Source organism: Cebidichthys violaceus, unplaced genomic scaffold, assembly GCF_023349555.1.
Source record: "Cebidichthys violaceus isolate CVI_PGR_0920_01 unplaced genomic scaffold, fCebVio1.0.p SCAF_9, whole genome shotgun sequence".
In the NCBI taxonomy this organism is placed as follows: Eukaryota; Metazoa; Chordata; class Actinopteri; order Perciformes; family Stichaeidae; genus Cebidichthys; species Cebidichthys violaceus.
Genome location: NW_027176975.1, coordinates 15,892,909 through 15,906,959, shown reverse-complemented (window position 1 = coordinate 15,906,959; position 14,051 = coordinate 15,892,909). Strand labels below are relative to the sequence as shown.

General features: G+C 40.7%; 1 protein-coding gene across 2 annotated transcripts in view; it reads left to right on the top strand.

The window, feature by feature from the left end:
• Window positions 1–14,051, top strand: part of LOC137867555 (phosphatidylethanolamine-binding protein 4) — a 50,333-nt gene that overhangs the window by 19,398 nt on the left and 16,884 nt on the right. For both annotated transcript variants that reach the window (XM_068704206.1, XM_068704207.1), the window contains exon 4: window positions 1,355–1,453. In XM_068704206.1, coding sequence (XP_068560307.1) covers window positions 1,355–1,453 — 99 coding nt within the window. The remainder of the gene's footprint in view (window positions 1–1,354; window positions 1,454–14,051) is intronic.

Genomic DNA, 14,051 nt, shown 5'->3' with positions numbered 1-14,051 from the left:
GCTTATTACTGCTTGTCAGGTAGGCTGAGAATCCTTCTGAAAATGAGCATCTGCAGAAAAATACATGACTACTTCTTTATCTCATTCAAGTACATCGGCTTACGATAATTTTCAGAGGCCTTTTAAGAATGTCTTGATAGGACACAACAAACAGAAATGTAAGGTTTATGTTTACATGCGAGCATTTGATTCTATGAAATGTTTCACTGCACCACAGACATGGTTGTTTGGCAGTCGGTGTAAGAATGTAAGAAGCACTGCATCTGTTTTATATGTATTAAAGCTGATATCATTATGGTCTTGCTTCAGTTGAAAGTACATACACAGTAAGAGGACATCGTGGATTGAAACAGCCTCGATTAATGTCTCTGTTTGTAGAGGAAGTGAACAAAATAAAAAAAGCCCATCATATGGTCTGGCAGATTTTGGGCACAGGACCAGGGATGACAAATGTGCTCTTGCAATAATTCAATCTGCTCTCATAATTCTCTAACTTTTAGGGACAGACAGAATGAAAAAATTTCCGGCAGTTTGGCCGCCAAGTCAACGTCCAATAACTGTGATCAAGTGTTAGTTAAGATGCTTTTCTCTCACTTTATCTATTGACAGATTGAGGGGTACAAAGATACTGGGTAAGTGGCACAAAGTTACTGTGAATATGTTAACGAGAGGATTTGGTACCAGATCCAAAATCTTGTCATTTTATTGATGTCACAGTAATGATTTTAAGTTTAAGGAACAACAGAGCTGTACTTTTGCTATCACAGTGTACTGCAGTAGGTGTTAGCATGGCTACAGGACATATTCTCATGTAAATTGCTGCCTTTGTATAACAGTTTTAAGTCATGCTTTTTACAACAATATTGTCTTGTGAAATATTATTTTTCTAAGGAACATTTTAGCCTTTACAGCTGAAGTAAGACTGTGTTAAGTTCATATGTTAAGCCAACAAAAGGCAAACCCAACCTTCTGGCATGAACCGTGTTTTTCCAGCTTTGTGTATGCAGTCCAAAAAATAAAACATAAACAAAAAACAGCAATTTTTTTGAACAGAGTAGAAGTATGAATATAATCAAATTCACTCTTTTTAGATACACTAAGTTAAGTAAGAAAGTAAAATGAAGCATCTGTTTTGAAGTATTTAAACTAATTGTTGTTCGCTGCAGAGATGTCTGTTGAGCCTTGGGCAATGTGAAGCACAAACAGCACATGGCTGCATTTAGAAAGCGAACAAGATCAGGTACCGCCGTTACTGGAGCTGCCTCTGGGCCAATCTCAGTGTGTGTGGTACTGTAGTAAAGCACGTTATCTGTATTACAAATAGTAATATATGAATCCCCCTTTTTGTTTGCAGAATAAGATGTATGTTCTGGTGATGGCTGATCCTGATGCTCCGAGCCGCGCCAAGCCAACATCTGCTCACTGGAGGCACTGGCTGGTCGTGGACATACAGGTAGAGTAAGTCTGCAGTGACCTCTGCTCCCTCTTACAAACGGCTTCCTGTGTTTTAGTGATGGGGACACGGACAGCATTTGTTATTGGATTAGGAGCTCATATGGTACAAATTTATGAAGGAGCATTTGGATTTTATTTTTTTCTTGAAAATTGTGCATTTTCATAATCTCGGGGTCTCACTTGGCATGTCTCGTGTTTACATCTGCACTGGGGCCGATCGCAAGGCTGGAAAATTATGAATGGTTTTTAAAGCCTAACTTGGTGGAAAAGGGATGCCAAGTTCAAAAAATGTTAATTTTTCATATCATGTATCTTGTGCAATAAATGCCTGTGACAAAAGTGTGGGAGTAAGTCTTTCTAAATGGCTGTGAAAGTTTGCAAGGCCCTGTCAGCAGCAATTTCCCTCTGCTGCAGAGAGCCTGGGACGTGTCAATGCAGGCGTGTGAGACTGAGATTGAGGAGAGCAGCATGCGAGGCGCACACTCTTTCTCCCATAGAGCTCCAGTCCCTCAGCTCCCCCTCCAGTGGAGAGATCTTGGCAGAGTGTCCTCCCTTCATCTGTTCCCCCAGGCAGAGCAGCTCCCCCAATGATCCACACTTCTCCATATTTTACACCCCCGAAATGGGCACCGCTCCGATCCCCTTATTTCTCTTCATATTTCACTCCTTTTTTATCCATTCGTTTGTGTGTTTTCACATTCTTGCATTCTAACGCCAAATGCGTGTTGAGTTGTTGATTGCCTCAAATATTTGGAGGTTTGCAGACATTTTATAATCCCGCGGGAACCGGGAGATCAACCCAGTAGATTAAGACTAGTGGTCTGAAAAAACAACCACACAAAGATGCTTCGGCGATGTATCACTGCTCCCGTTTCGTTTTATAAGGCGTAGTTGTACACTAAAGTAAATGCCACATTGATTCGAAGATCCAAATGTGATGTATCTGGGATATATATTTTAGCAAACCTTTCAACGGGTATGAATTCAGAATTTTGTGATGCTGCGCTTTAGAGATGATTTATGCAACCACATTCCTGCTTGCCTGTAAGGATGTTTATCTCATAGCACTCGCATACATACATGATAAACAAAAAAAGTAGTAATTTCCACTTTCTAAAATGGCATTAGGCATCACCTTTGCTTCTTATTTTTAAGCCCATGAAGTCTGTCTGGCCATGAGACCAGCTGTGAATAAACAAATGTCTTTCAAGTGCTCAGACGGACCACATTCTCTCAAGCAATTCAATTTCCTGTCACTCGTGTGGGTGTTGACCTGCGTTGTCCATGTAGGGATTGGCCAATGTGATGGGATGTTTTTCTGATTGTGACTGGTGGTTGGTCAGAAGGGTTAATGAGCCTTTTGAGTGATGCCAACCTGTAGTGGGAGGTGTTTAATTGACCAGGGTGACTAGGTCACATCACACAACCTCAGTTTTGTTTTTTCAAGTGTCGATGTGAATGTGTTTGATTTTGTTTCAGGGCGGTTGTGATTTTGACAGCAATGTAGTTGAATTTATAAGTGTGTGTGTGTGTGTGTGTGTGTGTGTGTGTGTATGTATATATATATATATATGTATATGTATATATATATATATATATATATGTATATGTATATATATATATATATATGTATATATATATATATGTAGATAGGTGTGTGTGTGTGGGGGGGGGGAGAAGAGCGAGAGAGAGAGAAAAGTGCCTTACAATAACAGTTAAACTGCTTTTTCTGGCTGTGTGTTAGATGGTAGATTATTTGTTAAGCAAAGTAGTTTCTTTAGCTGAAGTCAGGGGTCATGCCTTCAAATGTCAAATGGATCAGTGTTTTTGATCCTCACTCGTCAAACAGCTCGAGCTGCAGCAGCCATATTCTTGTTATATATATATTCATTAGTCCAAGGTCTTGCAGTCCTGCCCTAGTTTGTGGATGATTCAATAATTAGTGTGTATTCTTTATCCGTAGCCACAGCTAAGAAGGTGAAAGATTTCCTTAATTCAGCTGAGAGTGAAGCGAGGTCAGGCTGGACTGAGCAGCGCGGCACCACAGATTTACTCTGATTCTTCAGCCCAGGTCTCATTAGAGCAGCGATTGCAACAGAACAAGGGCTCACTGCGGCTACCTTGTTTATTATAGACTCATCACTCACCTTGCTTTGAGCTGAATTATTTAGCTAGCTCTTCACTCATCACAACATGTGCTGAGGATCTCCTCACAATGAGTCAGCCATGCCAAAACCCTCCTCTTTAACCACAAAGAGAGGCGTTTGAGAGCCTTACACTGTACAGTGCCACATACTTATAGTATTCATCCACAACTAGTGTGGAGCCTTATGCGAAGCTGCATTTAGCATTAGCTATAGAAACGGGAAGGTTTATTGGTCTTCCTGAAGAGAAAAAAGGCTTTATTTGTTACAGTTTTAACACTTATGTCCTTACCTTCTGAGTTTTTTTTTCTGTATTGATGATTATGAAAACATAAATTGTGTTTTAGGAAGAGAACATGTTTATGTTATATGCACAAATTTAAGAATCCACAGATACTACTTTTTGCAGACCAATTACAAGTACTTACATTTGAGTACTTGCCGATACCGATGACCAATATGAGTACTTAATAATACCATTACTGTTCTTACAATGACTTTGAAAACTAGATTTATTTTTATCGGATTGACATTTTCACATTCAACATTGTGTTTTTCTGATACAAACAGCATACTGCGCCTTAGCCTGAGCTGTTGCTAACTTTGGGGCTAACCCAAGCCGAGTGCCGGGCTTTGAAGCCAATTTTAAATAGTGGCCAAACGGAATGGAATTACAATTTATGGGTCCGTCATGTGATGCCATGGGGCCCAAAAGAACAAATGAAAAGCCCTTTTTTAAATCATTAGTTTCTAAAGGTTGTAAAACACACTTAAGCTGAATCCAGAGTTATTTCCTCCATTCATGTGAATGGGAATGTGGCTGGACTGAGGGCTGAGGGGCCGGGTTGAAGAATACGCCAATGCCCGGGGGGCCCCATTTCTGCTGTGCCACTCGGCATCTTTTAATAGAAATGAATGGGGACATGTAATGACTTCATTGCATGTCATTTTAGACTGATTGCTTTCCAACAATACATCATTTACATAGATACAACCTATTTAGTTTGTATCTTATTCATGTGGGCACAGGAAACAGATAATTAGTTAATTTAACGTTAGCCATGGCTCACTGTAGATATTAAAGCAGAAACTTTAACTGGCTTTCTTGCTTGCTTTGGTTTGGGTTTTAGACGCTTACTTTAATTTAGACCCACAGAGACTTTTTGGTCTCTGTGGGTCTGAGTGGGTTCTGCATTTGTATGTGCATGGTACAATAAATACTATATCTGTGTACTTAAGTAGATTAATGTAACATTCAACACACATTTTAAATATGCACAGTAGCCACCCAACTAGACATGTAACACTATTTTATTTTAAAGTTATTGTCTAGTGACAGATTTATAACGCTATATCATTTATCACGCCAAAAACAATTTACTCCAGCAGTTAAGTGTAAACTGTGTGGCAAGGTATCTCCTCTTCTTCCACCAGCTGTCCATTTTCTGTTAGAACTCACATTAATAGATGATCTATGTGCATTTTTAGCGCAACTGCCCATTTTCACTGCTTGAGCTACAGAAACAGTCATTTCGAATCTTCTCCAACACAATCTAATCTTTTTTTTTCTTTTTTTTATCAATTATGGACAATTACCAAAATAACCATCAACAGATTGCTGTCTAGCTCTCAAAGTCGAATTCCAGATTGTGAGCCTCTCCCTCCCTCTGTCTGCTCTCCCAGAGTCTAAACCAATGCAGATGTTCTGGTGTGGTCTCGCAGCGATAATTACTGTAACAAGCAAATCATTAGTATCTGAATAGAGGCAGCTTATATAAATACAGCACTTGGGCTTACTTTTACTTCTTAATACTGATTTGCTCATTATAATTTTGGTGGTTTGTGAGTCGACATGATGCAATATGAACTTACAGCAGAGTGCCCCGGCTAAAGCTCTTTCCTGCTCTGGTGTTCACTATCTCTATAAAATCCCCTGTTAAATAGCGATGTATAGCCTTAGCTTTTCATGGATTTTTTTCTTACTTTTTATGATGATGCATGAGGTTTTTCTTCCAAGGGTTTGTCTCCATGAAATGTTCTGTGCCTCAAATTATTTTATTTCTAAAATGATTTCATGAAAAATAAAAGTACACAGTATGTACTGTATATATCCACCAGATGCAAACGCATTCAGGCTGTAAGCTTTTTTGTTGTTTGATTTCATTGCATAGCAGTTTTATTATTTACAAGCAACATGAGGTTCATTTTCAATAAGGCCAGAGATTCATGATCCGTCGTGAGCTGTTCAGGCTGTAGTCACTCAGGGTCCTCTTCAGTCACTTCATTTCCAGATTAATTTCAATAAGGTCTTTGGATTGGAAGCCATCATGTGTTTGTTAACTCCCTCTCCCTGGCTAATTGAAGGCCAGTTGGACAGTTTAGCACACAGTGTGTTGTGCTCGTTATTATGGTGCATGAGGGATATGCACGCTTTAACATCCATCTCTGTTGTAGTGGCTCCCAAAGGGGAACAGAGCCTGTGTTCTGCTGCTGGTCAGGCAAATACAAACAGTGAAGTATTGTGACTGTGTCAGACCAGCTGGCTTTGTGTTTGTGAATTCTGCAGCCTGCAGAGATCGTCTGCTCCACACCTCAAGATGTCCTTTAACTGCAAACTATAAGGCGTGTAACCCCTTATTGCATTTTATGCAATGATTCTTACCTAAAAAGGGTAACACTGGTGTTATTTTGTCATTGTTATTATCAACCTCAAACAGCCCCCCCCCCCCATCTTCTTTTCTTTCTCCAAACAGTATCGTTTGTGTAGCTTTAATCGTAACAAAGAAATACCGTGTGTCATTGTGATGATAGCGCTCATTTATTATCATTTCATATTTTTGGGAACAACAATAGTTCATGTCACAGAGGAACAAGCTGTATCAGATTGATGTCAAGTTTTGAAGCAAACTGTCACACAAGTCATTAGTGTCTGAGCTGCAGTGCTGAAAATATAATTCTAACCTCTGCAAAAGCCAATATTCAATATTGCAAATAAACATACACAATTGCATTGTTCTTTATCCTGTAATTATCTCTTCTGTGGCATGTTATGATTTAAGCGTTTCTTTTTTTGACAGACAGCTGCCCCCATATGGAAGCCAAAAACAATTTCCCAAAAGGCCAGACAAACCATAGCTAGCTTCATTGCGAGAACAAAGAACCATTGGTATTATTCATAATTAAACTCTTATTGTGTACTGTGCTGAATATTTTCATTCTTCTGCCTCTCTCCTGCTCACTCTCGTTTCCCCTCTCCGTACTTTGCACCTCGTGCTGGGAACATCTGTCTGGCGTCAGAGTGGAGCCTGGCTGTGCAGATTGGAGCAGGTAGAGGAGCACATTGTAGCCCAGCTAATGATGAGAGTGTCTGCCCTCTCTCTTGGAGGAGACGCAAGCTGCTGCTTCACGCTCGCTCACTCCACTCATACGCCCAGGGAAACAGATTTCCAAACATATGCAGTATGTTTTTAATCCAGTTGAGCACTTCATTTCCCAGCAAACACAAATAACCTTACGGGACATCCATATCTTATGACAAGGGGGTGGGCGCAAAGGAATTGAAAAATTTTCCTTTTTAATGTGATTTTTTTTTTTTTTTTACTCAAAAGTTGCTAAACATGCTCATAACCCAGGTTAACAGTTTGCTTGTTTATGGTTTCACAAACTTTTACACAGACGTGCCTCCTGGCTCCAAGTCATATGAAGCAACTTTATCCAGTCTAAACTCCACTTGGTGCACCTGTTGACATCCTTTGTTTAAACTTAAACTGACAGCATAAACACATGTTCTTTGTTACTAGTGCCTTAAAGATTTTGAACAGATTGTTGTCAAATATATACATGTGAGAAGTTAGTTAACTAAGTATGTGATTAAGAGTTATGCCAGAACTTAACAGAAATGTATTAGTAAATTACAAACAAGTCAGAAAACAACTTGTATTTTGTATTATACATTTAGTTTGACCCTGATAAAGTTTCCATGTGGGTCATTTATCTTTTTTTCCTAAACATCCAAATCCTCCCTCAGTACAAGTCAACAATAGCTCTTAACATGGAGGCTCAGCTGGAGGTTTCTTAACATTTAGAGCGGTGCTCATCCTGCTGTCAGCTACAGCCAGACAAATGTCAGAGGTGGTACTACATGGAGTTCAGCTTGTGGAAGCCATTCCCTCACTAAACCTCATCAGACTCCCCTCTCAACCTCTCCGACACATTAGGATGCTAGCGTTTGTAAGTTTGGCTTTTTTACATTTAGCCTGGCATTTTTTTTTATTTATTTTTTTTTTTTATCAGCTTTTTGACCTTTTCTAAGCTTTTTCCACTTTCGTGTGTGTGTGTGTGTGCGTGTGTGCGTGTGTGCGTGCGTGCGTGCGTGCGTGCGTGCGTGCGTGCGTGCGTGCGTGCTGTCTGCGTGCATGGATTTGTGTGCATGTGTGAAAGAGTTTAAAAGGTACCGCTGATTAGTGGGGGCCCACTTAATACCTGAACTTGCTGTCACTGGCTCTGCTACATCTGGACCCCCCTGGTCTTGTGTGTGCAAACATCCCGTAATAATACGATAGATCTTGTCTTACTTTCAGCTTATTAACAAACACGCTCTTCTTCTTCAGTGTGGGCTGCTGCTCTCACTGTTCTCCGCCACCTAAAGGGAGAATTACATAAGAATCCTCCGCTCAATTGTCAGCTCCATCCCCCGTCCACATATAACACACACACACACACACACACACACACACACACACACACACACACACACACACACACACACACACACACGATACTGTAGCTGATAACCTACCAAGCCTTGCCATCTCTATAACAGCTGACCTCCCTGCTGTGGTTGCCTTGGTGAGATGATTGAGGAGGTTTCACTGCATGAAGAATGTGAGCTGCTATGGTTTTCTATCAGAAGCTGTGAATGCTGTTTTGGACAGCGAGGGAATGATCATCCATAAATTATAGTTTTCACATGTTTCTTAATAGTTTTTCTCAGAAAACTAAATTCCTATTGATTTTACCACGTGAATCTAGTCTCCTTCTTGGGGAGAAAGAAATGCATTCACTTCCACATTTATTTTAGGAAGTAGGCCTACTTTGTGTCAGTGTGCTACATTAGTGTGTACCCTGCACACCATCCTGTTTAAATCATGATTAGTCTCCAAAAAAACAAGGACAACCTGGAAAGCCCCATTTGATCCAGTCTGTCACACTATAGCCTAGCAGGGAAAAAAAAGAACAGATTGGACCTTCTCCATGCAAATGCAGTTTAAAACCAGTAGCTCTGCACACATAAAGGCGCTTCTTTTAATATGTGCCCCCTTTCTTCACACCCACGACCATTGTGTATAAAATCCTGTTTTTCCTGAAAAGATTTCTAGTCGCAGCCGCAGACAATGTTCCCCCACACAAGCTGTCGTCTTTGTCATACCCCACCCCCCCACCACCCCCCACCCCTCACACACACACACACACACACACACACACCCTCCACTTCAGTCAGTAAAGCAGGTTCTTGGCCCCGCGTGCAAATTCATGTGTTTCAGGGTACAGGTGGGGGGCTCGCAGGAGTCTGCCTACCTGTTCCCCTGTAAACTGGTCAATTTTGACAGACATGGATCTGGGGGGGAAAAAAAGCAGACATGGAAACCAGAAGGGGGGAGAGAGGGGCGGGTAAATGAACAAATGTCAGGGTTAGTGGGGGGTTGCCGGGGCCGCGGCTGTGGAAAACACTTCCTCTTAGGGGTGTCTCCTGATAGGGTGCAGTGAAGGGGAGTGAGGCATGCTGATAAAAACAACTCACTAACAATTATGCTCACCTAAAATAGCCCTTACTTAAGTATATAGCATGCTTGCCAGTTAATTGTACACAAAAACAAAGACTTCACAAAAGACCTCCTGCAGCAAATGTATTTTCTTTTATTTTGGCATGATAATTAAGTGTGACAGCTATGAATGCAAAGTTGGCAGATATTATAGTGGCCTGTCTAACTCTGCGTGCTGATTAGGATTGTTTGTATTCCAAAAGTTATACCAAACTACAAAATTAGAAAACTGCAGTTTAGGTCAAAGAACTATATTGTGTTATGAACAAATAATTAGAACTGGTGTGGCGTCTCAGATTGTGCATAATAAAATAAAGTGCACTCACATACCAGAAACAGTGCAGGTGGAATCTACCATGATTTTATAAAAATACTCAAAACTCTGGCCATCATTGTTATCAAAGCTTAGTAATGGAGGTTTGGCAATTACATGTAGATGTGTGCTCAGTTTTATGAATATTAAATAATAATTGTTCCATGTATTTTGCAGTACTTGACAATTACAAAAATTGCACAAGAGATGAGTCCATTCTCTGCAGATTACGGCCCCTATCTATTCCTAACCAAGCAGCTGACTGCATGGGATTTAATGACAGCGTTCCTAATATTTCCATGAGATAATTCTTTTGTTAATGACAAGCGAAAAGCCACCGTCAATACAATGCTTTCAGTAGAAGCCAACATTCTATCCGTGTTCCACTTGAAGAATTTGTATACCATTACTGCATTTCCTCTGAATTCTTCTCTGGATTTGTTCAACTTGTTCTTATTGATATGCTGTAGGACTAACAACCATAAAATCTACCAAGACCTCTGATCTGTACTATTGACCATTATCATAGCCAAGAGGTTTGTTACACTGTGGTATTTTTATGCTACACTTGGTAAGAAACCTGTTTACATTCCAGGGTGCTGTATAGTTCACTTCTCTCCGCAGCTCAGTCTGATTCCAAAGCACTGTATAGATTTCTTTCAGCTGATGAAATTAAAAAGACAGCAGTGTGTGTGTGGTGTGCCTTCCAGCAACGCGATTTGCCTGTGAGTTCACGATACGGGTTGAGAGGGGAGTTCCTTTGGGGGGGATTAAATAGCTCCCTCTCTTCCTTCCCTCCTCCCCTGCCCTCCATACTTGCAGAACACAAACAGCTTGCAGGGCTGTACTGTACTTGTACAACATGTTTGCCACAGTGCTGCTCACAGGTAACAATAAGCCAAGGTCAAAGGTTAAGAGGGATTGTGGAGCTCAGATTCTTGTGTGTTCCTCTGGCAAACATTGTGCGCACAGGAACAGGAAACAGTGCCCATAGTATTGCTGGGAGAAAGAAAGAGTGAGAGACGGAGAGAGCGAGCTGTCTCAGAAGAGAGGGGGTATCAAAAAGAAGACCAAGGCCGGTTTCAGACTGTCCTAATAACATTAGGACAGTCTGAAACGAGTCTATAAGGTTAGGATGGTCTAGTTTTGCTCGTTGACTAGTCTAATACCAGTTTAACCGCTGCCTGAGATTAAAGACTTATATTAGAGAGCTCTCTTTCCATTGTAACAATCGCACCTAACCTGAACACAACTGAACTGTGGGGTTTTCTGAGCAGCTATTATGAGTTATCATCATAAGCCCTGCATTCAAATTGTACTTTTTTTAGTGGAGTAGTAGTATAAAGTAGCAGAAAATTAAAATACACATGTCTGCTACGAACCATTAATGTCACCTGCTGACGAGAAAAAAAGAGTTGTTGAAGATGTTTGGATAAATCAATTGTGTGATTCTTCCAGAAAGATTTCCATGTTTGTAATTGAGAAGAGTCATAATGTAACGAGTTTCACCGACATTTGTGTCACCTAAGATCGTTAAAAACTGACAAAGCTCTAAGCAGCTGATGAACTTGGACGTTTATCTGAACTGTTGGTTAGATTTAAGCCATGGTGAAAGTCTATCTCTGTGAAACCAGATCCCTGCCTCCGTCAGGCTTTTGAATGGGAAGGAGATTATCCGTTTAATCTCTTAATCATGCATACTGTATACATAGTTGGTCCTGTGCCTAAAACCTCTGTCCTGATCTATCACAGCCACCTTTTGCGTTGAATCCCTCTAACCCACAGACCCAATCAGGTTAGCGCCGACACTGTTGCACATGTTCCTCTCCAGCTTTCAGTATATTATACCCTTGATGCCCTGTTAAAATGCTATCCAGACCAATGGTGCATAAAATGGATTTTGAAAATATGTAGATTTTAAAATACAGCTTTTTTTTTAAATCCCTCATTGCCACAAATGTATTCAGAATAAAGGCAGATGTTTCATAACATGAATTAGGTTACTGTACATTTTGCGCAGTATATGTTCCCCAAAAGTAGGAATTAATAATGAAGATGCTTTTTGGCCTGAAATTGCTATTCAAACAATTATGTACTTAGTTTCTTCCAACAAATGCATTCCACATTATTGTTTTGCCTCATAGCAAAGCACCCAAAAGACTAAAACCTTTCATTTCAGCAAAGGCCGCTATTGGTCACCGTCAATAAAAGCATAAAAGCATTTATTTCCCACGTTTGTCAAATTAACAGCATACTCCATCTCCCATAGGACTTGTAAGGTTCATTAACCTTTCTGTGAAGTGGGACAGGTTTCCAGCAGTTACCATAACCTCTGTCTCGTTCCTACCTCAATTATAATAGAAGAATTAAACATCCAGTGATTCAAAACAGTAATGCTGCCTCTTAAATCCCTTTGTACCAGCTCTCAGTTGTTAATGACTAAAGACACTGAATGAACTATCGAGTTATCAACAGACAGAACGGTGGACAGAAGCAAATGAAATGGCTGCTCTTAACGGCAAGGATTACTGACTACGTGTTCAGTTTTTGTTTGATGGTCAGATTTTACTGATCTAGAATTATTATTCAGTTTTTAAATGGGATGTTGCCTTTGTTTTCTTATGAATAACGCAACATTGCATTAATGGTACATAAAACAGTTATTATACATTTCGAAAACTATGCCACGTCTGTGTGGAAACATTTGTGGCTGTTTAAAAAATAAAAAATCCCCTTGCGGGATTAATAAAGTAACTAACTACAGTATCTATCTAATCATTGCATTTTAAGGATTTTCAGCCAAATTTCTCTGTTTTTTTGCGCCATGGCCCACAGTCCTTGCAAAGTCAAAAGAATAGACTGACCTTGAACTAATTAAGTGGTCAATTACACGCCTGTTGATCTCTTTTAATTTCTTAATAATTAGATTAATTGTGTGGGCAAAGAGTTCGTTCTCTTGTCCACCTACTCCTCCTTCATCCTCCACCTCTTCTTCTCACTTCTCTTTCTCCTCCTCCATGCCCGGGCCCACAAGGTTTCAATACTCATTTATTTTGTGTCACCGTTCACACTTACAAAAAAAAAAATGTTTTAATTCTATGCCATTGACAATGTTAATAAGCTTAATCTTCCTCTTACTCTCCCCACCCCCTTATATCTCCCCCGTCCTCTCATGTATTAATCAAAATTCAGAACGTGCCTGGATGTATTTGTCTATAACCTATTAATTTACTATCTCCACGGATTTATCTTCTTAACCACCGAAAACCGCTGTAGCCGTGGAGCAGCGAGGCCTCGTGGTTTTGTGTGCGTGTCTTCTGATGCTACTTGTAGGCAAGCTCAGGCTGGGATTTTCCAGTGCCACCCCCGTCAGTGGGAAGCCCGACATGGGGACATGTCAGAGCCTTGTTTGCTTGTTGTGCTGATGAAACTGGGGGTGGGGCGAGTGGGCAGCCGTGTTCAGGTTCCAGGATTCCCTTCAAATGAGTCAGCCAGCCCCCACTCAAACCGACTGTTACCTTGGGAACTCACGCTTGGGCTTCCCTCAACAGTACTAAAGTACAGACTCATCAGCACCCATACTTACTAACACACACCCACACACACACACACACACACACACACACACACACACTTGTAAGGGCTCGGAAGCAGCATCCAGGTTGGAGGAAATTATCTTATTAAAACGCTCTCGCTGTGGCCTCCACTCTGCCCTGTTAGGCCCAATCTGCTCCATGAGAATGAGATGACCAACCCAGCACGGCCACTTTGTTGTGGCAGATTTGTAATTTATGCAAATTAGATAGAATAGATGAGTGTGATAATGAGTTTGGGTTGCTAGTTTCTTAAGTCAGTGATTTGAGTGATAGTATGCTTCCCTACTAATGAGCCCAACCGGCGTAGTGTAGGTTTGGTGCATCACAGTGTGTCGGGTGATGTCAGTGATGGCTGGAGTTCACTTAATAACTGGACTGTTTATGTTTCCAACTCAGTTCATTACCAAAGCCAAATGAGTTTCTTTACTAAAGCCATTAGTCCAGCAGGCTATTGTTAAGTGGGTTAATTTGTTGAAGCGCTGAAGCAGATCATGGGTGACTCCCCCACTGGCTTTCACCCTGTCCTGCTGAGGCCAATCCATCCCGCTCAGCTGATCTCCTTTAGGGTGCTCTACCAACCAATCAACTCAGACTCAAGCCCATTAGGCTTTTTCACAACCCAGGCTCATTCACCGTAGCTGGAGACTCAAGAAAAAAAAAGATTTTTAGGGTTATGTTCAATTTTAATAGGGGTTTGTTTTTTTAAGGAAATGTAGCTGTT